Source organism: Danio rerio, chromosome 13 (genome assembly GCF_052040795.2).
Source record: "Danio rerio strain M-AB ecotype USA chromosome 13, GRCz13ab, whole genome shotgun sequence".
Lineage (NCBI taxonomy): Eukaryota > Metazoa > Chordata > Actinopteri > Cypriniformes > Danionidae > Danio > Danio rerio.
Window position 1 is genome coordinate 4,949,730 of NC_141033.1, and position 26,343 is coordinate 4,976,072.

Genomic DNA, 26,343 nt, shown 5'->3' on the forward strand with positions numbered 1-26,343 from the left:
GAGGTGAAAGTGAGCTCTGTGTGTGTGACTTTAAGTATACCATCATTTAATTTCACACTGTTGAAGTATGAGGAGCGTTTTAGACATCATCCCCGGGGCAGCATTAAATTTATCCGAGATGAATTAGCATTTGCCCCCTGCTGAATAACCACCAACCCCTCTCTGAGTTAATGTAAGGACATACCCATGAGCCTCTTCATCATCGTCACATTAAAGTCCTCCAGTCCCCATCTGCCATTGAGCTCTGATAACAATAAACTTACAGCAGAGTTGGCTTGAGAAATCTAGGAGATCTAGCTGTTGTACCAGTCGGGATCACTTATAATATAAGGAAATATTAAGTGCGCAGTTAGTGTTAGATAGGATAGAAACTCCATGGGACCGTCTATGCGTCAAGTCAACCCCCAATGCAGGTAACAAAACCAAACCCGAAACAATCGAAAAACTATTTAAATTACTTGTGTACATGGCTAATACTAAGTGATTACAGAAATGAGCTAGGAGGAGTTGGGGATGGTGGAAGGAGTGCAGAATTGGTGATCAGCCAACTGCTGGAGAACGGATGTTAATAGACGGATGCGATGTTGCAACTGGATTGGTGAAAGCCTGACAGCTGACGCTTGCTTGACTGACATGTCCTGCCTAAACTAACGTTACGTGCATTAACAATACAGCTTGAACTTCGTTAATGGAGATTTCAGGGACGTAAACTAAAATAAACGAAAGGTGTGTAAAACTAACATTTAACTTATTTCAAAAAGTCTGTAGCAGAATTAACATTGACATTTGGCACAAATGAACACTATTGTGTGCAAAAAAAAAAAAAAAAAAAAGATGTAAAAGCCATTGTTTACATGTCTTTATATTGTCTTCAAAATATACCAAAGTCGGATTTCATCAGTCTTGGCCATTACAGAATATTTTCTCCTTCAAACTGCAATCTATCAAAACTATCTGACCATCACAAACATCTGCTCAATCTCATTTACTTGTGCTTAAGCTTCTGTTCGGTGCAGTTCCGCTCGCTTGCAAATCCTCTCATTATAGCCATGGAATGTAATGAGTTGTCCCCACTTTGTCACCATAGAACTGAAACAGCACTCATCTGAGTTACATATGACCAGGGCCAGACGGAATCTGCGGATATCGTTTGCTATTTCTGCTGAGAATTTTGGTAAAAATCTGCAGATTTCCGCGGAATTATTTTGGGAGTATCCAGCGGAGTATCATAACTAAAACCTTAATATATTAAATTAAAAGTAATACATTTCTGAATAAATTCAGATGTACACATTTACTCAAGTAAATAAATAGAATTAATAATGGGCTAAAAAATCTACAGAAATCTGCGTGCGCAGATTCCGTGTGGGCTTACGTATGACTAATGTTTACTTTCTGAGTGCTGTGTTTTACAGATGCTAAGTAATGGGGTCTTAGAAAGTGATTGAATTTAGGCCATTGACTGGGTTCATGACAGGAACTGGGCCATGAATCACAGTCTTGCCCAAATCTATACATTCCTTTGGGAACCTTCTTGCAGTGAGGCAACAGTGCTAAGCACTGAGCCACCAAAAACTGAATAAACAAAATTCATTGAGACGTGAATGTTTATAAAGTGAAATGTGATCATTAAAAGTGCCTATTTACAGCATTAAATGTAGATCTGCACACACAGCTTTTATTTTATTGAGCATAATGTGACAAAACCTAAAAGTTTTCAATATATTAGCAAACAGACACCTGTAGTTAACAATTTGCGCTAATAATAGACCCATAAAAATGTGAATACTGAAGCGTTCAAATCAACTTTATAAAACTTGATTCTAATATGCAACTAGGTAAGAACATTTGGAAATGAGGAAAAGTCGAGATTCAGTCCAAGTTTTAATTAAAGGTACAAGACTGATAAAGGAGAGCAAATGACAAAACTCTGCCTAACACAGAAGTGAAACCATAAAACATCCAAACTAAAAGCGAATGAGGATGACTCGAGCGTCCTCCAGTGTGCCTGTCAAACAGAAGTGGGCGGAGTCATTAACTGCATGGCTTCTTTAAATGAGTCAAATCACTAGGCTCAAGATATGTGGATAGGCTAATAAATGTTAACTTAACCATAACAATGACATTTAAGATGCATAATTAAAAAACAAAAGAAAATTACTCCGTCATTTTAAGCATATAAAGAATTACCTGTTAGAACAACCGTATACAAAGCCAACTTCAAAAAACATTAACAGTGAAGCCAAAACCCTCACAGAAGCTAATCAGAGGCTTTCTATTGGAAAAAAATTCAGTGAAGTGGCGCCACTGTGTGGTCACTACAGCTAACTGCATGAAAGACAAATACATGTAACTTCAGGATGACGCACTTCAGTCCAACAGTACTGTTCCCAGAGCAGTGCAGGGAAGTGAGAGTAGATCGGTCAGAATAGTACAAAAAGACAGACTGGGAAAGTTCTGAAGTCCATCGAGTTCATGATCTCAGTCGCTGTCGAACTTTATGGAGTTGACTGTGGTGGAGATGGCGCCGCCTCTGTAACTGCCGCGCTTCTTTTTGGTCTTTTCGTGTCGGAAAGATTTGCCCTTGGTAAATTTAAGTACATTGTTGGCTTTCTGGCCCCAGTCTCCGTTGGCTCCCATCTGGAAAAAAACAAGAAGTCAAATCAACAATTGAAACTGCAACCCCAAATCAGAAAAGGTTGAAACAGTGTGGAAAATGCAAGTAAAGAAAGAAAAAAAAAGAAGTGGTGATTTCCAAATTTACTTTGACTTGTATTTCATTGCAGACAAAACAACAAACCTTATTTAATGCGTTCCTACTAATAATTTTTTATTTACATTTTTTTTCTTGATGCCCAATTCTGATTTATTGCCTACATCAGATTTTCTTGCCTGTCCGTTTACACGTTTTTTAAATTGTGACCCAGATCCAATTCATCTGCTTACACTGGCCATACAATTTACGACGTCGCGCATGCCTAAAGGCAGGTTCCAGCATCTGCGCCACACTAGCCAAAATAGAAGAAATTAGCTGCGTCCCAAATCGCATACTTATGCACTATTCTACGCCATTTTGTAGTATAAATAGTGTAAGTAGTGCGTTCACACTGAAAACTCTAACAATAATAAGTGCACTTTAATTACCAGGATGATGCACTCATTCAGCCGGGAAAATGAAGTGTGGAATGATGGACACTTCACGCACTCAACAACCGCAGGTTTGCTCACGTAGTGGAGCGGACATGTTGGATAACTTTATTTATTTTGGATGGTGAAAGTAAAGTTCTTCTACGAGAGTGACTATAGCACCTCCTGGTGGTGAATGCGGTTCTACTCATGGCAGGTATTATTTGATAGTTTGGTCGTTTATTTCACTGATTTGGCAACCGTCAAACGTCATCAAAGACAGTTTTAAATTCCGCTTAGTAAAAAACATTAGTGCTAAATTTGGAATGACACTACAGTCATATCCTATGCTGTTGAGTGTGTAGGTGCATAAGTACATAGTGCATAGCGTACCAATTGAGACGCAGCTATTGTCTTGTTTTTAGCTCTGCAAAATATGCAAAGTTGCCCAACTTTAAAATGATTTTGAGGCGTAAGAGGAGGGGAAAGGACCATCATCACAGCTTGCACCTATGGTTTATATATGGTGTCCTCCACCTTACAGAGGAATTTGTGGGTGCGAGAGAGATCTCAGTTCTGGTGGGAGCAAATTGTGGCGACTGACCACTTTTCTCCATGTTTCCTCTGTTGTTGTTGTTGTCGTTTACCGAGTCAGCGTCTCCCCACACGCTCTTTCTTGCATTGTCCCAAGGTTAATGACGTACAAAACGGAAAGCCTCAGTAAATCTGATCTGCCCGTTTACTTGATAGTCACATTGTCACATATTTATATCTGATTTATTTCCACTTGTGAAGGAGGCCTGAAACCAATCTCTGAATATCCGAAAGCATGTGTTTTTTTTCTTCGTGTTTACACGGCCAAAGAATGTGTCTGTAGAAAAAAAGTTGTAAAAATATATGTATAAAGGAGCTAACTGTACAAACAGAAACATGGAAGTGTTTCAAACTGGTGTCTAGTGCATAAAAGAGAAAGTAGTGCATCTTACAGGTGGCTTGTCAAGCACACTCACCTGTATGGAGTGCACTAGAACTACACTATACATGTCCAGTAGGTGTTCAAAGTAGGTTTGCAAGGTATACTGTGGTTTGGAAAAGTGAAGGTTTTAAAACCGCCAGAAATGTTCTGCTTTAAGCCTCCTTTCCACTGCACATGACAAACGACAGAGCGGAAATCATTCATTTATAATGGAGAGTAGTTCGGGTTCCGATCATCTCCGTATGCGGAAAAATCGGATCCGAATTGCACTGCGCATCCGTTTAAATATTTGAACTCCTGCAACTAGACCGTATGTGACCGGCCGACCATATGATGTATTCCAGTGTTGTCCAAGCAGGTCCATGCATGGGAAAAGAGAAATACTAGTTTATTTGGTTATTTTTTGAGTCAGAAAAAGTCTATATTAAAAAAAAAAAAACAACATTTGTTTATAAATGCAAGTTATAAAGTAATAAAAATATATATTTTTGTTGTCTCCACATTCCCTCCAATATTTTTAGTGGTCTATGAGTTTCTAGTATTCACTCATTCATTCAACCATGGTGAACGCATAGAAAATAAAGTCTCTTTCCTTTTGCACTCCTTTATTTTGGACACTGCCAGAACAGCTTCTCTCCCATGGTGCACGTCAGAACGGAAAATTATGTGCGACTGCCACAAGGGGGCGAATTCCGACAGTCGTGTGCCGTGGAAAGGCGGCTTTAGCATTATTAATGTACGTGTAAGACAACAATTTCTCCAGCAGAAAATATCTCTAATGATGCTGTTTTAAATTGTAAACAAATGTGTTTTTGAAACTAGGAAAAACAGCAGAAGCCAATGATTCATTTGAATTCTTTAGCCTGACATGCTCCAAAATACTTTAAATGTTTCTCAAAATAAAATAGTTTGTGTTCAAAGGGGATAAAAGTTTGCGTTTTTTACCCAGACAATTAAAAAGAATATATTTTAAAACAGTAATTTCAATACTGTGAAACCATGATGTTTTTATCCAAGGTTATCATACCATTAGAATCTTACACCAGCCCATGACTAGTTGAAAGTGCATGTATGTGCAATGCTCTTAAGTGTCCATAAAAATGTGCAAAACTAAAATAAATCACCATCATCTTACCTTTGCGTCAAATGAGTTGTCTTTGAGACGGGGGTCCACCTCAACGTCCTCCTCTCTTATTCTACGGAAAGGAGCATTGCTGTCCTTTACAAGCCACACAACAGAGAAACAAACAGAACGTGCGTTTGAGTGCATAAGCAAACAGTGCGGGTGGTGTTGATGCGCTTCCCGCCAAGCCATTTGCTGTTTAATAGACATTTAATATGTCTAGCATTGATGTCTCTGCTAAATTTGGGCTGTCAGTGAAAACATATGTCTAAGAATAACCCAAAATTAGACTGATCACCAACTAGACCGTTTAAACAGAATTCACGTGAAGTTATTTGATCCTGTGTATTTGATGACTAGTGTATTTTTGGCCTATTCTTATACATCTGTTAGATACTCACAGACTGCCCAAATTTAATGAAGACATCTTTATTTAGACATCTGTCAGACATCTGTCAGACATCTTTCAGACATTTATCAGACATCAGACATCTTTCAGACATCTATCAGACATCTTTTAGACATCTCTCAGACATCTATGAAGACATCTTTTAGACATTTATCAGACATCTGTCAGACATCTTTCAGACATCTATCAGACATCTATCAAGACATCTATCAAGACATCTTTCAGACATCTATCAGACATCTATCAAGACATCTTTTAGACATCTCTCAGACATCTATGAACACATCTTTTAGACATTTATCAGACATCTTTCTGACATCTTTCAAACATCTTTTAGACATCTTTCAGACATCTATCAGACATTTTTTAGACATCTTTGATGTCTAATAGACATCTATTAGACATCTTTAAACTAAAAATGCTTGCTGGGTTGTGTTGAGTTTCCAATTGCCAAAAATATGTGAAATGATGATACACTTTAGCCTTACATGTACATAAATTTGTCATTGATTTAATTTCAATCTAATTTCAGCATCAATTATATTTATTAGATTTATCAATTAGATTTTCAATGAAAAAAAAAAAAGTTCTCCAACTTCATTGTAAATCTCTTCATTTGTATTTTAAAAAAAAATATCCAAAATGATTATGCTTTTGGTTAAACTAAACTATTAATCTTAATTTTTAAAAGGTGGCAAAGCAGTTTTTCTCAACTGGTGGGTTGCAAATCAAAAGTGGGTTGCATGAGTGTTTTGATTGCGTTTCTGTGCTGTTCTTTTGTGCAAAAACTGTCAGATGCAATTCAAAACATCCTCTTTAAGGCTGTTTCTATAGGAATGGCACTGCTTACCTTCTGTTTAGTTCTGGGAAATGTCTGAGGTGTGGATGTGGCGATCTTTTTGTTTTTGGGGGTCGCCTTTTTTGCGCTCTGTGTACCTGCGATAACAGAAGAGAACAAAAAGAAAAACATGAGTGCTTTGAAATGGCCTTAAAGTCTAAAGAATTGATAGAAATATCAGAAATACAAGTGTCAGAATTGTGTAGTTAAACTGTGATGGTTTCACCTGCTCGAGTTAGTACTAATATTAAAATCCTCCTCAGTCTTGCTGTTCTTTCTTTAGTTTTACAGCATCTAGTAAACAAAATTAATTTATACCCATATGACTACATATAGGCTGCACGGTGGCGCAGTTCACCTCCCAGCAAGAAGGTCGCTGGTTTGACTCTTGGCTGGGCCAGTTGGCATTTCTGTGTGGAGTTTGCATGTTCTCCCTTTGTTCGCGTGGGTTTCCTCCGGGTGCTCTGGTTTCCCCCGCAAGTCCAAAGACATGTGCTATAGGTGAATAGGATAGGCTAAATTCTCAATAGTGTATGTGTGTGAATGAGTGTGGAAGAGCATCCGCTGCGTAAACATATGCTGGATAAGTTGGTGGTTCAAGTTGGGGGGGCTATGTGTCCTAAAAGTTTGAACACACCTGGACTAATGTAGTGTAGCGTAACAGACTATATTGTAGTGTAGCATAATGTAGCTATGCTAATACCATTTGTGGCAGCCGGTGTTTCCTCTTCCTCAGATGATTCCTCAGAAGAGCTGCTCTCTGCTTTAGCCTCGGCAGCTTGTTTTTTAGTAGCGGGTGGCGTTTTCGTGGCGGGTGGTGTTTTCGTGGCGGGTGGCGTTTTCGTGGCGGGTGGCGTTTTCGTGGCGGGTGGCGTTTTCGTGGCGGGTGTTTTAGACGGCTCCTCTTCATCAGAACTGCTGTCGCTCGAGGACGAAGACTCTGCTGTCTTTTTAGCCGGAGTCTTCGCTGCAGAAGTCGGGGTTTTTGTCACAGGCTTCCCATTGGCCACAACCGGCTTGGCGGGAGTCTTCTTAGCTTCAGTCTCAGAGTCTGAGCTGTCAGATGATTCTGAACTACTGCTCTCCGCTTTCTTTGCGTTGACTGGAGTCACGGCTGGCTTAGGCGCAGCTTTGGGTGTCACTGTAGTCTTTGCTTGCTTTTCGTCTTCACTGGAACTGTCCGAATCGCTGCTGCTGGACTCGGCTGCAGGCTTACTAGCTGAAACGGGTGGTTTGGAGGCAGCAGCAGGGCTCTTAGTAGTAGTAGCGGCTGCTGGTTTAGCGGTTTTAGCAGCTGGAGTCTCGTCCTCAGAGTCTGAGCTGTCAGAACTGCTCTCTGCTGCTTTAGCTGCAGGTTTAGCAGGCGTAGCAGGTTTGGATGGGACCGGTGTGGTGGTGGTCTTCTTCTGTGCTTCCTCATCTGATGAGCTGTCTGAATCAGAGCTACTCTCCGCTGGTTTAGCTGCAGGGGTGGTTTTGGCCGAGGTAGCCACAGGTTTAGATGCCGGTGTAGTGGCGGCTTTCTTTTGAGGTTTATCTTCTTCATCTGAAGAGCTGTCCGAGCTGCTTTCAGCTTGTTTGTTTGTCGTTTTGACTGTGGGTGTAGGTTTGGCTGGGGTGGGTTTAGATACTGGTGTGGTGGCAGGTTTCTTTTTCGGTTCCTCGTCTGAGGAGCTGTCTGAGCTGGAGCTGCTGCTTTCCGCTGGTTTGTTGGTGGTTTTGGCTGCAGGAGGTTTGGCCGGGGCAGGTTTAGATATCGGTGTGGTGACGGGTTTCTTTTGAGGACCCTCATCTTCATCTGAGGAGCTGTCCGAGGCTGAGCTAGACTCGGCAGGCTTGGCTCCTGGTTTAGGAGTACTCACTGGTTTGGACGTGGCTGCTGGTTTAGCTGGTGCCTCGTCTTCAGAGCTTTCTGAGTCTGTAGGAGATACAACATTGGTGAGATTCTACAATTTTCCTTCAACAGCACTTTAATAAACATCTATCATCTCACTTTTACATCAAATCAAACCTGTATAACAGACTTTGGCATACAAAAAAACAATAGTTGAAAGGATGTTCATGTCAATCTTTCCCCCAAGTAATGTGTTAACATGTTTGCCATTTCTGCCAAAGAGTTTTAACGCAGCTTTTTTTTTTTAATTAACCAAAATTAACAACACTGTAGTGATCAACTCCGACTTGTCATTGCACTTAATGTTGGTCTTTTGTTAGCATTAACAATGAAGTTAAATGATGAATGTAATGTCATTGGTAAAAAGTTTAAACATGAAGACTTGGGGTGCTTTCACACCTGTAGATCGATTGTTTTGTTCAGAAACAGGGATTCAAATTGTTATAATGTTAAATAATAGTTAAATAGTTATTTAAAATAGTTAAATAATGTTCGAGTTAACTCTCCTCACATTGGCCAGGTTTATTTTTCAGAGTCCCACAGGTTTCACTCTGCTGTCATACGTCGTTATTTTAATTTATATTGATGATGAGAAATGAGACATAGGTGCACTTTAACTTTGATTTATTTTTAATGTCGTCTGTGGGTGTCAGAGTGGTCAGACTTTCTCATAGAGAGCCTCATTTCAGTTGTCAAGCTTTGAAAAAGTCCGTCTATTGAATCAATCAATCTATTTAAAAAAACGTTGGCTAGAATCCTGCATTATAGGCTTAAAAAAACTGAACTACCCTGTTCCAGTTACTATGATGATTTATGGCTGCTTTGACACACTCTACATTGTAAAAGCGCTATACAAATAAAGCTGAATTGAATTAAACTATAGAGAGAAATAACAGATGAAGCGAGACTGCAGTCAGATCATGAAGCAGATCAAAGTTGATCTTTCTGTCAAGGTATCAGTGCAGAAATGAACGAAACAATATGCCTAATACAAAAGATAAGATTAATACATGAAAAATGATTAGATAGTATTTTCTGTCAGTTTTCCTAGCGAATAAACGGCACTCGACAATATTTCAGCATGCTTTCACTGTCGTATTCGACATGAAACGCACATTTACCAGTAGGAATGACATCTTGCCCTACTCATAGTTCTCTCTTCATATAGCCATATCTATTGCTATTACATATCCATAATACACTGTGATATAGTCTGGTTAGTTCGTTGAATCGTTTTGCTTTCTCACTACGATCCATCTTTTTTTTTTTTTTCCAGAGTTATTGAGTCAAGACCACCTCATTCAGGCGATCTCAAACCAATTGATTTGGTGCGGATCTGAGCGCAATTGCGGGATTCACATAAGCCAAACAAAAAAAAAAACCACACTAACTGGGCAAATGAGACAGATTTCCAAACAAACGTCTAGCTGTAAAAGCACATGAAAGAAGTTATGTGACAAGACATCGCTAGTAATTAGAGATGCACCAATTGCAATTTTCTTGGATGATTCTGATTTCAGAAATTTTGGTGTGACCTGACAATGCCCATATTTGCTGAAAATTAATCTAAGAAATATAAAAATTTCATTAAAAAACAGAACATTTTACATTTAATCCAAATAATTTAAAAAGTAAAAAAAAAAAAAAAAAAAAAACATTTTTCAAAAACTGCAACAACATTAACAAATTTTCACTGTTTGTAACTAACGTTTTCTATATTTTCTCATTTCTCAAGTCCAAAGACAGTATGCTTACGAAATGTTTTGATTCACATCTGTATGCATTGTTTTGCACCTTTTTTGAATCTTGTCATAAGCAGTTTGGTTATCCCCGCCCACCGACATTGATTGACAGGCGCTCATTATCATGCCACAGTATTAACATATGATCAGATGTACAAAAGACAGGATTTACAAAGAAACTGGGATTAAATTAGCAAACTGATCAGTGCATATCTACCAGTATTAACCTCAGTCCTCTAATGTGCCAGATAAAAGGCATATGAATACCTCACAAGTCAAAACAGAAGTTACAAGGACGTTTTCAATTAAATGGACAGGAGCATAGTGAACTTTCAACACATCCCCTTTCATGTCCCATAGATTTTTAGCCAATTATACAGGCAAAACACAACATTAAGCTGACAAAATGACAATTACAATACAAACAATTCATGGATATAATGATGACAACCGACCTGAACTTGAGGAATCATCTTTCTTAGCAGGAGCAGCTTTAGCAGGGGTGGCTTTAGCTGGGGTAGCTTTAGCAGGAGTGGCCTTAGCCGGGGTGGGTGGCTCGTCTTCCTCAGAATCTGAGCTTGATGGTGAAGACTCTTTTGCAGCTGGCGTGACTTTAGCTGGAGTTTTCTTAGCTGGTGCGCGTTTAGCTGCAGCTTTAACCGGGGCGACTTTAGCTGCAGGTTTCTTGGACTCTTCCTCAGATTCTTCCGAGCTAGAAGATGAAGATTCCTCCGCCGCTGGAGTGACTTTAGCCGGCGCAGCTTTAGCCTGAGCGACTTTTGCAGGTGTAGATTTAGCAGACGCAGCTTTTGCTGGTGTGACTTTGACAGCTGGCTTCGTCGCTTCATCCTCTGAGCTTGAAGAATCGGAGCTCGAGGAGTCTTTTTTCTGAGCCGGAGCAACTTTTGTGGGTGCCTTCTTAGCTGGGGCTGCTTTAGCCGGTGCAGCTTTGACCGCTGGCTTCTTTGCTTCATCTTCTGAGCTTGAATCTGAGGAAAAAGAAAGCAGCTCATCAACACACACTCAAAATGCTTTGTGATGATAATGGTAGTAATCTGCAAATTAGGCAGTACCAGAACTGTCAGAACTGGATGAGTCCTTCTTAGCAGCCGCTTTGGGAGTCACAGTCTTAACTGAAGCTGCTGAAAGAGAAAGTAGGAATCAAGCATAACACATTACATTTTCTAGAGGACAGACAGAGACAGACAAGCAGATGGATGGATGGATGAGAAGATTAGAAGAGACTCTAAAACCTGAAATGAAAGGGTCAGAAAAGGGAGACAACCAAAATATGTACTGTTGGTGTGCCTCCAGAAACAGTTTGGAGTTTCTCATTCTCATTTATCACACAATATAAATTATGCAAACCAGAAGCCATTAATTGTATAATTATGGATGCCAATGGCTGCTGGTTTTTAATGTTTCTTGAAATATCTTTTGTGTTTAACAAAAATAATTCATTGTCGATTCAAGAGTGCACAATAGCTGAACTCTATAGCTGTGTGTGTCATGCTGCTGGTCATCATATGTAGATGCATTATACAAGACCCTGACAACTCTTACCAGGGGTTTTGACTGGAGCTTGAGCCGTCAGTGTTCCAGGCGGAGGAACGGCGCTGAATTGTCCTGTAAACAGAGATTATCGGTTTAATTTCATGTTTTCTTTTTCAGAATTTCACTTCTAACTCTCATAAGGTGCATCCAAATGTTATTTTTAATATGAATTTTTAATTCTGCTTGCTCAGAAATACTTATGATTTATTGTCATATCAGCAGAATTGGTTATATTCAATAAGGGTGTCACGATCCTCCAAATCCTCGATTCGATTACATTTTCGATTCTAAAGTCACGATTCGAATCGATTTTCGATTATGAATAATTAATTAATAACAAATTAATTATTTGTAGCCTACCGTTTAAACTACCTGACCTGCATGGTCTTTGTTTTACCCATAAACAAATCATACAGCAAATGAATAAAGGTAAGTTACACACATAATTACCACCTGTCAATCACTTTTTCTGTGGGACTCGTGAATAGCAGTTTTTTTTGTCGACAACACGAACGCTGTCAACATAACTAACTGGAAATGCAAAAGGCTTCCACACCGGCGACTTCATTGAAAGAGGAGAGGGTTTAAGCTCTGTCGACGGGTCTCCTGCGTCTGCACTTCAACATGCCTGTTTTTTTCCCGCTTGGCAAGCCAAGCTAACGTGACATGGGGGCGTGGCAGTATCGACGATTCTATTTTTTGATTCGATAATCGAAGTGTAGCATAAATTTCGATCGATTTCGATTAAAAATCGAAATCGTGACACCCTTAATATTCAAGTGTATTTGTATAGCTCAGTAACTTGTTTCTCCAGGAGAAATTAAGCCCTGGTTATGTGTCCATTCAGTTTGATTCTGCCTATCCCAGCTTCTGTTACTACATGTACAAGTGTTTCAATGATGAAGACTGTTTGAATTTTGTTTTTTGTTCTACGACGCTTCGTTAGCCTTCCTTTGACTGGACGGTTCTCGCAGTAGTTTGACTGTCCTGGGAAAATTGGGACATGTCATCATCCTTATGGCTGACTAAAACAGGGCTATTCAATATTCTGATTGGGCTACAGCCACTCTGAGCCCCAGTTTAGCCTCAGCGTCACTGTTTTTGAACAGCAGAGAACCGAAAAAAAAACACTTCACAATGAGGAGAGGTGTTTTCCACTAATTAATTCTTCAGCCAATCGAGGGCCCCCTTCTTCTAGCCCCACCTAGCTCTTATGTTAATCCGGCCCACCCTCTACAGTACAGCAGTTAGTGAAATGAGAAAGTAAGGCAATACCAGTCTTGGGTTTCTTAGAAGGAGGAGCATCTTCCTCATCGGAGGATGAATCATCACTACTGGACACTGCAGGGGCCGCAGGTTTGGCTGGTGGAGGAGTCTTTACTGGGACCGCTGCTTTCACTGCACTCTGTGAGAAGAGTAAGAATATCAAACACTCAATTGCATCCTATTTTAACATCAGGAAATTTTAAAAGAGAGACCAGGCATGCGATCAGCCGAGGACAAAAATGAAGGAAGACAAGACCCCACTCCAGGTTTATTTATTATAGGTTTAACTCAATGTCAGATACACACACTGCCTCTAGATGGCGCCATTAACTCAGTCAGTTTTCGTGTCCACAGAATATATATAACTTTCCCTGTAAGTTAGCTGACTCTCTTCCAGCATGATAAATAAACTACTAGTTAGTCAACAATTCGAACTGTAAAAATATTAAGTGCAGTTGAATTGAGTAGCAGGGCTCGAAATGAACCTTTTTGCTTGGTAGCACCGGTGCTCCTAACTTTAAAAATTTAGGCGCATCAGCCAAAATTTAGTCGCACCCACCAATTATGAGCACCATTACTACAAGTTTTATACAAACATATTTATAGCATTTGAAATCAAAACTAATCAAACTAACAAGCAAAAAAAAAATCATATATAATGTTATATGCAAGCGTGAGGAAAATGTCTCAACAAAATCCCGTTATCACAAGAAAATAGATTTTTATAACATAACTGAGAGACCAAAGCATACACGGAGCGCTCACCGGCCCTGCACGCACTGTTTGAATTAACGTGTTAACGGTATAACTAGTAAGATGTGTCATTATTTGTAACTGTAGATGCCATGGTTTCTAAAACAAAATCTGTCAAGTGTTATGTTATCTTCATTCTCATCTTCAGCGCTTTACAATTTTTCGCGGTAGTAGCTCTCTGTCATCCGAAGCCAGAAGGCACTGAGTGATTGACAGCTGATATTAACCAATCATTCGCGTTCAGTGCTAGAGCAGTGGTGGGCCAATAAGAAGAGTGCGAAGGCGGGGCAAGTATTACGGACTTGGATTTGTTTACTGCAGCAAGTTTACATGACAACTGTTTTAAACCATTCCCGAGCGCTGCGTTTCGCGTTTCACGTGCAGACAAAAAGCAGATGAGATGCATTCTGCGTGAATGTCTCTCGAATCCGCGCATGTGCTGAACATTTTGCAGTAAAAATTGGTCGCACACTACAATTTTAAACACTAGCAGAAATGCTCCCAAATATATTTCAAGGTCGCATAGATAAAATTTTGGGCGCATATGCAACCAAAATGGTCGCAATTTCGAGCCCTGAGTAGCCTAATAAACTTTAACATTACCTGAAAAAAATATCATTTGTGATAAAAAAATAAATCAAAAATAGACTCTCACTTTCCTTTGGTATAGTACCTGTTTTTTTTTTTAGCTTTAATTAATTATAAAATGTATTTTTTATACATTTGTAATATCATCTAACCCCATGACACTTTCAGGTATTAAATCTAAGGTGCTAGGCTGTAGCACTGAATGAAGACATAAGGACAGGTGACTTGCAGAGAATAATAACAAATGTGCGTCCTGCAGATGTATGTAGAATGTACAGTGCGCATGTGATCGTGACATGCAAATGTGAGCATGGAAAAAGTGTGCACAGCCGCAAGCATTCAAAGCAATTTCAGAATCTTGCATATTGTCAGCAGCTTGAGAGAATTGTTGCGTTTCGGTCTCTCTAGTAAAGCCTGATATATACTTCTGCGTCAAGTGACCGGCGTAACCCACGGCGCATGCAACGTGCATGGCTGTGCATTTACACTTCTGCGCACTGTGTTGGTCTGCATTAACACTTACGAAACGCTAGTTGGCAGTGAGGTGTTAATGTTCCTCTGTGTCGAGTTTCTTCTCTGCTTTTTTGCTTTTCCTGAACACTTCCGGGATGTACAAGTGGCTCAAATTCGCTCATTTTGAGGCAGGAACCGGCGGACGTGCAATAACTTTAACTATGAGGTAAACACAAAACAAAACTTTCCATCCGGAGCTCCTTCACAGGACTCCACACTTGTAAACAATCGCTCCATCAGGCTCGCACCATTCACGCAGCTCTTGGTCCCGCCCAGACTCGTCAGCGCTACCAAGCCGACCAATCAAAGAGCTTGCGCTACGCGTCGTTGCGACGTGTAGTTACATTTTTTGAGAGGTGCACGTCAGCGATGCCGACGGCCACGACGAAGGGCTATGGTTCAGCACCGTAGCATACGCCGGCGTTTGACGCAGAAGTATAAATCAGGATTAAGACAGTGGACACACTAAACCTACACACAGTTCTGTCCAAACAGCTTCCGGAGGTTGATTTGGCATTACAGGTGTAGTTTGTGTTTTAAAGTCTAAACTTGTTTTTCTTTAGCTTCAATTAGCTCAGAAAAATATGTATTACCTGTTTATTTTAGTATGATCATTACATAAATTTTTTTTTTGATAATGAAACTTCATTTTTTAAAATTAGTTATATCGCAAGAAACAGCAAATGGCAACACTCAACAACAACATTGCATATTGCTTAATTTCCCAACACCATGCAGCCCTAATTCAGATATGCGATTATGCTGGAGCAAAGTACCTTCGCTGGAGGCTCGTCCTCAGAATCACTAGAGCTGTCCTCACTGCTGCTGTCCTGCTTCTTCTGAGCTGCAGACACCGGAGTGGACACTGTTTTAGGCGTTCCTGTCACAGGCTTAACCACTGAGAAACACAGATCAACATGTAACTGAATGAGGAATGACACCTGAAGTACTAAACAGGCACTGTGATTGAGAACACAGCCATCAGCTCACCTTTTGCTGGAGTTTTGCTGGGCTCCTCTTCAGAGTCGGACTCCTCACTGCTGGAGCTGGTGTCCTTTTTCCTGGCTGCCGCTGCGGGCTGAGCAGCAGCTTTCACAGCAGCAGGCTTCTGCACAACAATGTAAGATTAACAAACCAAAATTCAGGAATAGACGTTCTTGCAGAGAATTACAAAACATGCAAGGGCTGCACGATATTAACATGACATATGACATTCCAATGTTTTGTTTTTCTGAGCTATGCATGAATTTAATGTCACCAGATGCTTTGACTAGCTCTATTTGGAAATATTTATAAAATATAAAAGCATAAAGTATTACATCCTACGGCTTATTTAAGCACATTTTAGCTCTTAAGTGGCTATTTAAAATACTTTGGATGTTTTATATTTTGTTACAGACATACAGTGTCATCCTGCAACTGTTTTGCAGCATATAAAATGTCCCACACACTATTTTTAACGATATAAGTGGGGGAAACTTTTTGGTTTTACTCTCTGATAGTCAAAACATGTTAAAAAAATAATCTATGTTAAACATACATTACAAAACAGTCAGGAAAAACTGTTTTATGTAAATTCGGACCACGAGTTCACATATATGGACATCATTTTTCTCTAAAAGTCCATCATATCAAAAGACGATATTTCTATTTTTATTCTAATTAAGTTCTAATAAGCCCAAATAGCAAAGAGAAAAAAAAATGCATGTAAAAAAACACCTTGGGCCTTAAGAGGATAGTATACAAATTACAATAATAAATTAACAGCCTAAAGCAAAGACACAAATTAATTAGACGGTGCTTTATGGGATTCTGAAGAGTATAACTGTAATCGGCTACAGAAATTGAATAATCAAATATGAAAACATTAAAAAAAAACACTTTATAGCAGGGATCACCAAACTTGTTACTGGAGGACCGGTGTCCTGCAGATTTTAGCTCCAACCCTAATCAAACACACCTGAACAAGCTAATTAAGGTCTAAAGCTGCCGTCACACATACTGTTCCATACTGGCAGTACCATAAACATTACAATAGGTGGGGGCCACGCTGACGTGTCGAAGCAACGGACCAAAAGCAAACCATGCTTTCTATTATAATGTCTATGGGCAGTATGGACAAAAGTTTCAAAGGCATTGTGTCAATACGATTCACACAACATGAGGTCGAATTTATTTTTTAACGTGCGAAAATTACGGACAAAAGTTTCAGAATCAGTGTCCAATCACCTTAACTGTGGGGATGCACACATTACGATATGGATGCTGAAACAATGTATTGTGCAGCCCCAACACATGCTCACATAAACAGCATTGTTTCCCTAACCTTTGCTGTTGTTTTAGCTGGAGCTTCATCCTCCGAGTCACTGGAGTCTTCAGAGCTGCTCTCTTTAGCGGCTACAGCTGCTGGCTTCTTTGGAGGAGGAGCTTTCACTGTTAAAACATGCAACACTTAGGCCCCGTTTACACTCATGCGTTTTCGTTTTAAAATGCCTAAGTTCTGCTACGGTTACGACATCCGTCCACACTACGCCAGAGTTCTCGAGCGCCGACAACGAAGCGTTTTGGAAATGCTGAAGAGGCCGTTTTCATTCTGAAATGCTGCTGCTCCGTCTCAGTGTGGATGAAGGAAAACGGAGACATCTGAAAACGGAGGCGGGGCTGCTGAGATTCGCTACCTGATTGGGGCTTTGTGTCATTGCGTATCCTTCCCTTATTCGTCAAGCACCTATCACATGACTATAACACATGGCTTTAACGCTACCGGAAGACAGCAGACCAGACTTCACTGTAAACTACAACACGAACACAGAAATGGGAGTGTTGTTTGCACTATTGTCTGACCTTGTCGTCTGTCCACAAAAATACCTCTCTTGCTTTCTTTGCTGTTGCGTTTATTGTTCAAACGGCGTTTGTTGACTAACAATAACCAAATGCCGAGCGAGACACATGCTTCCTGTTTATACTAGAACACGCATACCCAGAGTGCGCGAATGCTCACGTGATATACGTTTTTAGTGGCGTAGTGTGGGCGTACTGTATGTAGTGTATGTTCAGAAACGCTAGGTGAAACGCTAGTGTGGATGCGGATCTAAAACGCCATTTTAAAACTAAAACGCATTAGTGTAAATGGGGCCTCAATATTCAATATGAACACATACATTACAGTCCAATAGTTTGGGAGTCAGAAAAATCTTTTGAAAATTGCTGTTATTGTTGATGGTAAGACAGGGTTTGTGCAGGTCTTCAATTTAAGCCCTTTAAAAATAATTAAGAAATAAATTTCAGACTTCTACAGAGCTAAACACTAAAGGATTTGTTCCTAATGGCCTGGTTACTTCTGTAAATAGTTTTTGGATTAACTGAAGATCATTTAAAGGGTTGTGTTGCTTGGTTGTTGGCCTGATTGGATAGCTTTATTTGGACATAGTAAAATTTAAACGCGTTTAAAATGATTAAAGACCTACAACACAATATTTCAGAAAATTTAAGACTTGATTTTTTTAATTGAAGACTTTAAGACCCCCCATAATTAATCCTGTAATAACAAGTGACACATATGTACCTTGTACAGCTTTCTTTGCAGGTGCTGCTTGCTCTTCTTCACTGCTCGAGTCTTCACTACTTGAACTGTCCGCATCTTTCTTTGCTTTCTTGGCTGATGGGCCATTGACGGCTGCAGGCCCACTGGTGACCGCTTTACGCTTTTTAGTTTCTGGGGATCTTAGGAAAACAAATTGTTGCAGTTACAACTCAACAGTGAAAATGACAGCAAAACCACCATGTGGGCTAGACCAGGGGTTCTCAACCTTTTTCACTTCAGGGCCCACTTCTTACTCCTATCATTTTTTGAAGCTCACCTGTCCGATATTTTCTCTAAGATGTTTGTAAGAAATGCTTATTTAAACCTTTATTTATTAAAGGCTCACGAAACACCAAAACACATTTTTTGAGCTGTTGACAGTCGTATATGTGTCCCACACTGCTAAAAACACTATTAGCACACCTATATTTCACTAAAAAGTGTAAATTGGTTGTTTTTGTGTTATTTCAAGCAAATTCGTATTTCCGGTTTGAAACGAATTTTTGAAACTGCGTCACGGTCATGACATAATAGCCTGTATTCCAGCGTGCAGACTGGACGTCTGTGCCAGAGTGTGTCTTATTACGTCTTACAGTGTGCTGCATTAATGCATGAGTAAAGCTTGGTTCAAACCAATCAGCGCTCTCTATTGTGCAACTTCATTAATATTCATTACTGTCACAGTGTTTAGACGACAGAGACGCCACGTTGTGTTGGCAAAACAAGCGTGAAGTGTTGCTTTTATAGTTTGCTGCAGTTAAGTTTCGTTTTCATTTTCTCTCTGTGAGAGCTCAGCTGGAGTAACATGTGGATTAACAGTGTACGCGACGCTCGACAACAACTTACGTGTCTAAGGAGGATTATTGTTTACATGAGAGCTGTTCTCATCTGCAAACGCTGAGATCCGGATTCGCTTGTAGTCTCCTCTTAATAAAGACGCTGCTCTAGTTGCTGGTGATTGTCCTGTCTCTACAGATTTGGTAAGTGAGCGACCAGTGCTCTTTGTTTATTCAGTTTGTTCGTATCGAACTAAGTTAACTATTGCACCGAGTGTAAACATGTTAGCACCACAACCAAACTTTAACCTCCTGTAGGATTTTCACCGCATTTAGTGACCGGAATAACACACGCGGCTTTCTGACGCTACCTGCCGTGTGCATCTAAGTTTCTGGGAAATGCTGAGTTTTATTTCTCTCATTCGCCGTGCGGTATCAAACATTGCATGAAAAATACTTGCTTACAGCAGTTCCTCGAATCAAATATTTCATTTGTCGCGAGGGACATGAATGAATTCTCTAAATGAAAGACAGTTAAAGTCCACCATTTAATAATTCGACTACAGATGCCCATGTAAACACAGTCGTGTGCCCAAATAGACACTCCCACACCGTGCCTCTTTTCTTCCTCCGACACTCCCCCCCAAAACAGAGCTGGACACGCCCACTTTTCTGGCCTTTTCCAAAGTAGAGGTGTGAAAACACCCTGCTGAAACGAGGGGGTTTCATAACCCTTTAACATATGTGAGAGAACCACAGCTCAACGGTAAGATTGCAAACAACCAGCTTCTGCTTTAAAATGGACTGACTGAATATCTACTATTAAATATATCAAAAATATACAGACAAATGTAAAATACAGCAAACCACTGTTAATCTGTTGAAGCATGTCGATCTGATGGCGATTGAGTTTGGAGCTCGATATTATTGGGAGATCGCTGACAGGAACAGTGAACAGCTCCACCAGAGCCCGTCTGAAGCTCATATGCAAGTTTATTTTACAGTCTATTGCAGAAACACCATTGAGCTTTGCTAGATCCTCCTGTATGGGCGCTCGTCTATTATAAAACACTGAACGGACATTCTTTTGGACAACTATGCAGATATATTAAATAGTTCACACAAAAATGCGCAAAGAGAGACTTTCACTTCACGCATTGTGAATGAACAGACTTGCGTGTACTAGTTGCAGACACAATCATGAGGCTGTTTTTGCACTAAGTTTGAAGTAGTCAATAAGCGAACAGGAGAAAGTGCATTACTTCAGTCATTTAATATAGCATATTAATAGTAAAATCTCAAAATTCAAGTATAATATTGAGTTACGTTTCGTGGCCCACCTGCAGGATTCCTGAGGCCCACCGGTTGAGAATCCCTGGGCTAGATCGAGGTACAGAGATCATAGTAATAATGAAGACACAACATATACATACTTGACCCAGAAATTGAAGATGTCCATAAGACTGTCCTCATTTTGGTCTTGAGGTTTCTGATGAAAACAAAAAGTTGATTGTAATTTATATTGAGTGCATCAAAAAAAAAAATTGAAGAACTTAAATATTAAAGATTTAATACATGAAATGTAAACATTGTGTTATTAAACTGAGGTTAAATTGGTTTTATATTTGCACATTTGTTTATTTTTAACAGTGATAACTTGTGACACATTGTTTACCATACTATTCGGTCTAAAATAGCATGCAAGCATGACTTCAAATCAACGTTAGCACCATTTAACTGACTGTGAACGGTGTTGATAGTAGTTGGCTGCTAATATGATTTTTGAAAGCATGAATGTGCGGATATAAAAACCAACTTCACCTCAAATATTATCATAATGTAAAAGAGTTTGAAGCAGACTTCTCTGTGGTGACACATTGATTAATTTACAACACTTATTTTACATATTAGCTCTGTTGTTCAATTTTATTGAACCAGAGGTGTCCAAACTCGGTCCTGGAGGGGAAATGTCCTACATATTTTAGTTCTAACCCCAATTAAACAGACCTGAACCAGCTAATCAAGCTCTTTTTCTAGAAATAAGTTACTACAAACTTCCAGTCAGATGTGTTGAAGCAAGTTGAAGCTAAACTATGCAGGACATCGACCCTCCAGGACCGAATTTGGACATCCCTGGTTTAAACAATTACAATTCATAAATCATGATCAAACCATGGAAAAACAATGACTCTCCAGCTGAGGTAAAGTTGGTTTTATATTCGCACTTTCGTTTATTTTTGAAGAGTGAACACTTGTGACACGGTCTCTATATTGTTTACCATGCTACTCTGAATATTTGGTCTGAAATAGCATGCAAGTATGACTAAAACAACACAAGCGAAAAAATAATGTTTTATCAGAATCCTATGACAAATTATATTTCCTTGTTTTATAGCAAATTAGTCAATGGCTCTAAAGAAACATCAGAATCTAAGAAAGATTCTTGGTGTACAGATTTACAATTTGACCTGACAGATTTAGAATGGAGACAAATATGTGTTAAAGCCCAAAACTTGTCAATTATACTAGATTTAAAATGATCCAATATAACTGGGCAATGCGCACTTATATCACACCTGAAAAACTAAACAAGTTTAACCCAAACATCCCAGATATACATTTCAAATGCTAAAAACATAAAGGAACATTCTTTCATTGTATCTGGGAATGCGAGTTGATTAAGAATTTCTGGCAAAATGTAATAACATTAATTTCATCAATTATTTTAAAACCAATATATGCGCTTTGGGTTTATTTCCTGTAGGTTTGTCATTATCAGGTTATAAAACTAAAATGATTGATATGCGTCTTGTTATTGCAAGGTGTTTGATAGCACTCTATTGGAAGAACACAGAAAGTCCATCGATTGATCACTGGCTAAAAGATTTGACACATTACATTGCACTGGAAAGAATAACCTACAGTATAAAAGGCAAATTAAAGGAGTACCATAAAATTTGGGATCTGTTTATACAATTTTTGGAACATAACTATACAATGGCACAAGCAAATACCTCTCACACTATTGATTAATTGATTGACATACGTGTATTTTTATTTGTGGAATACAGTATGTTTTTCTTTACCTTAGCCCATGTATACCAATACATCTACCTGCTATACTGAACGTGGATGCTTTGGGGGAGGGAGGGGGGAAGAGTTAAAATGTAAAAAAATAAAAATAAAAAAAGGGTATTTTCATGTTAAATTTCACGTGTTTTTTCTACAATAAAAAAAAACACAAGCACTACTTAACTGTGAAAATGCTGTACTTTCAATGGGAAATCATATTAGGAGCCAATGACTACTTAGAATTTGTTAAGTATTATTTTCTGAAATTATATCATTGAGGAGATATTCTGAATGTGCGAATATAAAAACCAACTTTACCCCAATACATCACTTTATTACTCTAGTATATACAGTCCAGACAACACTGAACCTGTTGAGAACCCGAAGCCCATCTTCAGTGAATCAAATTCAATTTTTACAAAGAAAAAAAAGGTTGCATGTACAAAAACGCTTAGCTGTGTTATGACAGGTTAAAATGACACAACGACCGGCAGAAATGAAATCTTATTTAACACATAATCTACAGCAGCTCGTAAACACGTGTCCCGCACTAACTGCGCGTCGCTCCCACGCGTGTGCAGAAAAAAAACCGAGCTGAGCGTTAACAACCTCCACGCGCGTGACCACTCCAAACAAACAACTGAAGCAACTCTTACCACTTTAGCCTGCCTCAAAAACTCCTTCGCAGCTTTGGCGAACTTGTTTTCCACGAGAAACGAGTACACATGTTGGTAGAGATCGCTAGGAACCGTGCTGTCCTGCGCCATCTTCGTTGCACTCACGTGGAGGAGGAGCGCGATAGGTTATTTCATCGTCACGTGGAGGCTCGGAAAATGGCGCACAATAAGTGCGTCATGCTAAACATGCTATTTTAGACACTTCATTGTTTCATTAATGTAGCTTTATTGTATCAGAGATCTAAAATGCAACTAAGAATGCAATTTAAGAAACATTTTTATTGAAAGACTTACTTCAAATCGGCTCAGATGTCACTTTGGTTTTAAATGTTTTGATCTACATGAATTGGAAAAGGTTAATACTATCCATTTTTATTAAATCCCCGAAATTAAGTTAGTTAACTTTACTTGTCCCCGTAGGGAAATTTCATGCAGCATACACTTACAGAGACATTTCACATTTATATAAATAAATCGTATAAAAACATGGTACCCTACTTTAAATAAATATCCAGTCTACTAGCCCTCAAGGAATTTCAAAACTTAATTGCTTGAGGTACAAATTATAATTTTGTCCTGTTTCTCAAAATATCTGAGAACACAATATTGATGACTTGATGGTAACAAAGGATGCCTCTCATCATTGACAATCATGATAGCCTTCCCTGCTGAAAAATCCAGCTTAAACCAGCCTAGGCTGGTTGGCTGGTTTTAGCTGGTCGACCAGGCTGGTTTTAAAGGGGTTTTGGCCACTTCCAGGCTGGTTTCCAGCCATTTCCAGCCTGGTCTTAGCTGGTCAGGCTGGGTAATGACCAGCTAAAACCAGCTTGATCAGCCTAGCCAGGCTGGGAGCCTTGCCAAAACCAGCTATGTCCAGCCTAAACCAGGCAGGTCACGCTGGTTTTAGCTGGATTTGGCTGGTTATTTTCCAGCCTGACCAGCTAAGACCAGGGTGGAAATGGCTGGAAACCAGCAAATGGCCAAAACCCCTCTAAAACCAGGCTGGTCAACCAGCTAAAACCAGCCAACCAGCCTAGGCTGGTTTAAGCTGGATTTTTCAGCTGGGTTATTTAGTACTCTTTCTTTGTATATACTATTAATGCTCTTTAGTTTTATTCCCAACAACGTACTGGCTGTTTTTACTTCCCCAGTGACCTCCTCTGGGCTGCAGAAGCAACATATCACACAAAATGTTGTAATACTTTCGATAAAATCACTATAAAACATGATCAACAATGTTTTGTCAACATTAAAAGACAATAGTTTCTTTAAGAAGTACATTACCTGTTGAATTGTTTTCCTTATACAGTAATGTCCAACATCACACCCAAATATTTATGTTACTAATTAAGTGCTCCCCATTTATTAATGTGGAATGAGTTTGGATTTGTGCTCTCTCTCTAAAATCAATAACCATCTCCTTAGTTTTAGGAATATTTAGAAGAAGGTTTGACCTTTCACACCAGTCAAGAACAGGCCATCCTCCTTATTTAAAAGGCTCACCAAAGCGGTATCATCTGCATACTTTACAATATATTTATTAAAGAGCTTCAGATTAACATAATTAATGATGTGTATTCGTCAAAAAAAACATTAAGTTAAAATTTGGTATTGTGGAAAATTCTTGTCAGTTTTGTGATGTTGGAACTACTGAGCAGATTTTCTTTAACTCTATCTTTAACTTCTTTTGGACCCTTTACGAAGTATGCTATCCATCTCCGATGCAGAAAAGCTAGTCCATCCTTTTATGACTTCTAGGCTGGATTACTGTAATGCTCTATTTGCTGGCTGCCCAGCATCCTCTATTAACAAACTTCAATTAGTACAAAAGCCAGAGTTCTTACCAGGTCTAGAAAATATGATCATATCACCTCAATTTTATCCTCCCTACACTGGCAGCCTGTTAAGTTACGTATTGAATTTAAAATATTACTTCTCACCTATGGTGGTGTGGTGACGTGTTTGTGATGTATGTGTACTGTTTCCAGGTCCAAGCCGCCATTCATTTGAGTGGAGAAATAATTTGTTCATGATCACGTTTTATTCCTGTCACACATTAAAGTTAATTTTATATAAAGTCATAGTGTACACAACAATCTCTGGGCTTGCTGCATAACAAATACCAAAATTGAAACAATTTATAAAACAATGAATCACTTTCTGGCCATCGGATATTAGGCATGGACATATATATTGCGATTGTGTTTTTCGAAAGTATTAAATCGCTTTGAAAACGTTTATTGTTACCATTTCATGAATCTCCCAATTCAGTTGAATAAGGCGCTTGGACCCGGAAGCCGCTCCGCGTGTCGTCACACTTAACAAGCGGATAAAGCTCTAAATAATCGAGCTCCTGTTTATCTAAACAACCTTCTGTCTCGCTACAATCCAACTCGCTTTTTAAGATCTCAAAACTCAGGGCTTCTACCTAGAATAGCAAAGTCTACTAAAGGAGGTTGAGCCTTCTCCTTTATGGCTTCTACACTCTGGAATAGCCTTCCTGATAACATCCGAGGCTCAGACACACTCTCTCAGTTCAAAATTAGATTAAAGACCTATCTGTTTAGTAAAGCATAAACTCAATGCATCACCTAGCGGGTTGAAGTTTCTACATCTTACTTACATACAATATGAACAGCAGCTAAGCTAATTATTCTCTTTATTCTCTATTTCCAGCTGGGGATACTCATCCCGAGGTCGTCAGATTATGCGGAGTCACTGATTGGATCCAAGTTCAGCGACAAGATGATCCCAAGGTTTCCATACCCGGGACCAGGCCGTATCCTGAGCTGCTGCTGTGCTGGTGGTCATGGGGGAGTGGAGAGCATGAGACTGATTCCAGTGACGCTCCAGGGACAGACGAGTCTTCGCTGAGGCCAGCTTCTAGCCTCCACCGCTGAGACTGCAGATCTGCACAAGAATTTTGGCCAGTGGAGAAATTAAAATGGTCTGTTTTTTTTTTCTTCACTCTCCTATTGGTGAAGTTTTTTTCCCCTCTCCGCTGTCGCCACTGGCTTGGATGGTTCAGGATCGGTAGAGCTGTGCATCAATGGATTTGCTCTTCAGTGTTTGGACTCTCAGTAATGATTTTAAACCACACTGAACTGAGCTAAACTGAACTGAACTTAAACACTAAATACTGAACTATCCTGATCCAGTTACTATGACCATTTATGTGAAGCTGCTTTGACACAATCTACATTGTAAAAGCGCTATACAAATAAAGCTGAATTGAATTGAAGTTTGGTTACATTGGGTTAGGATTGGCCAGCCCAGTCAACAGACATTAACATTATTGAGCTGAAACAACACAGTTCTTGAGATTTTTTGAGGGGACAACTTGATTGTTTTATGTTCAATCCATTTACAATTTTTTAAGTTAACTCAATCGATTTGTGTTGAGACAACATGAATGTTTTGTGTGGAACGCTGCATTTTTTTTTACCATCACTT

At 39.4% G+C, this 26,343-nt stretch overlaps 2 protein-coding genes across 13 annotated transcripts in view; both read right to left on the reverse strand.

Moving 5' to 3' along the window:
• Positions 1-26,343, reverse strand: part of abcg2c (ATP-binding cassette, sub-family G (WHITE), member 2c) — a 154,961-nt gene that overhangs the window by 59,264 nt on the left and 69,354 nt on the right. The window lies entirely within an intron of this gene.
• nolc1 (nucleolar and coiled-body phosphoprotein 1) lies at positions 1,648-22,995 on the reverse strand. Of its 11 annotated transcripts, XM_087278081.1 has the most exons (15): positions 22,870-22,995; positions 20,575-20,630; positions 18,348-18,505; positions 17,109-17,215; positions 15,773-15,890; positions 15,559-15,680; positions 12,938-13,067; positions 11,672-11,734; positions 11,182-11,250; positions 10,653-11,097; positions 10,564-10,622; positions 7,176-8,390; positions 6,485-6,570; positions 5,238-5,321; positions 1,872-2,640 (listed from the first exon to the last, which is right to left on the reverse strand). In XM_087278081.1, exons 1-15 carry the CDS (start codon positions 22,978-22,980, stop codon positions 2,482-2,484), a joined length of 2,982 nt encoding a protein of 993 aa, XP_087134207.1. In that variant the 5' UTR covers positions 22,981-22,995; the 3' UTR covers positions 1,872-2,481.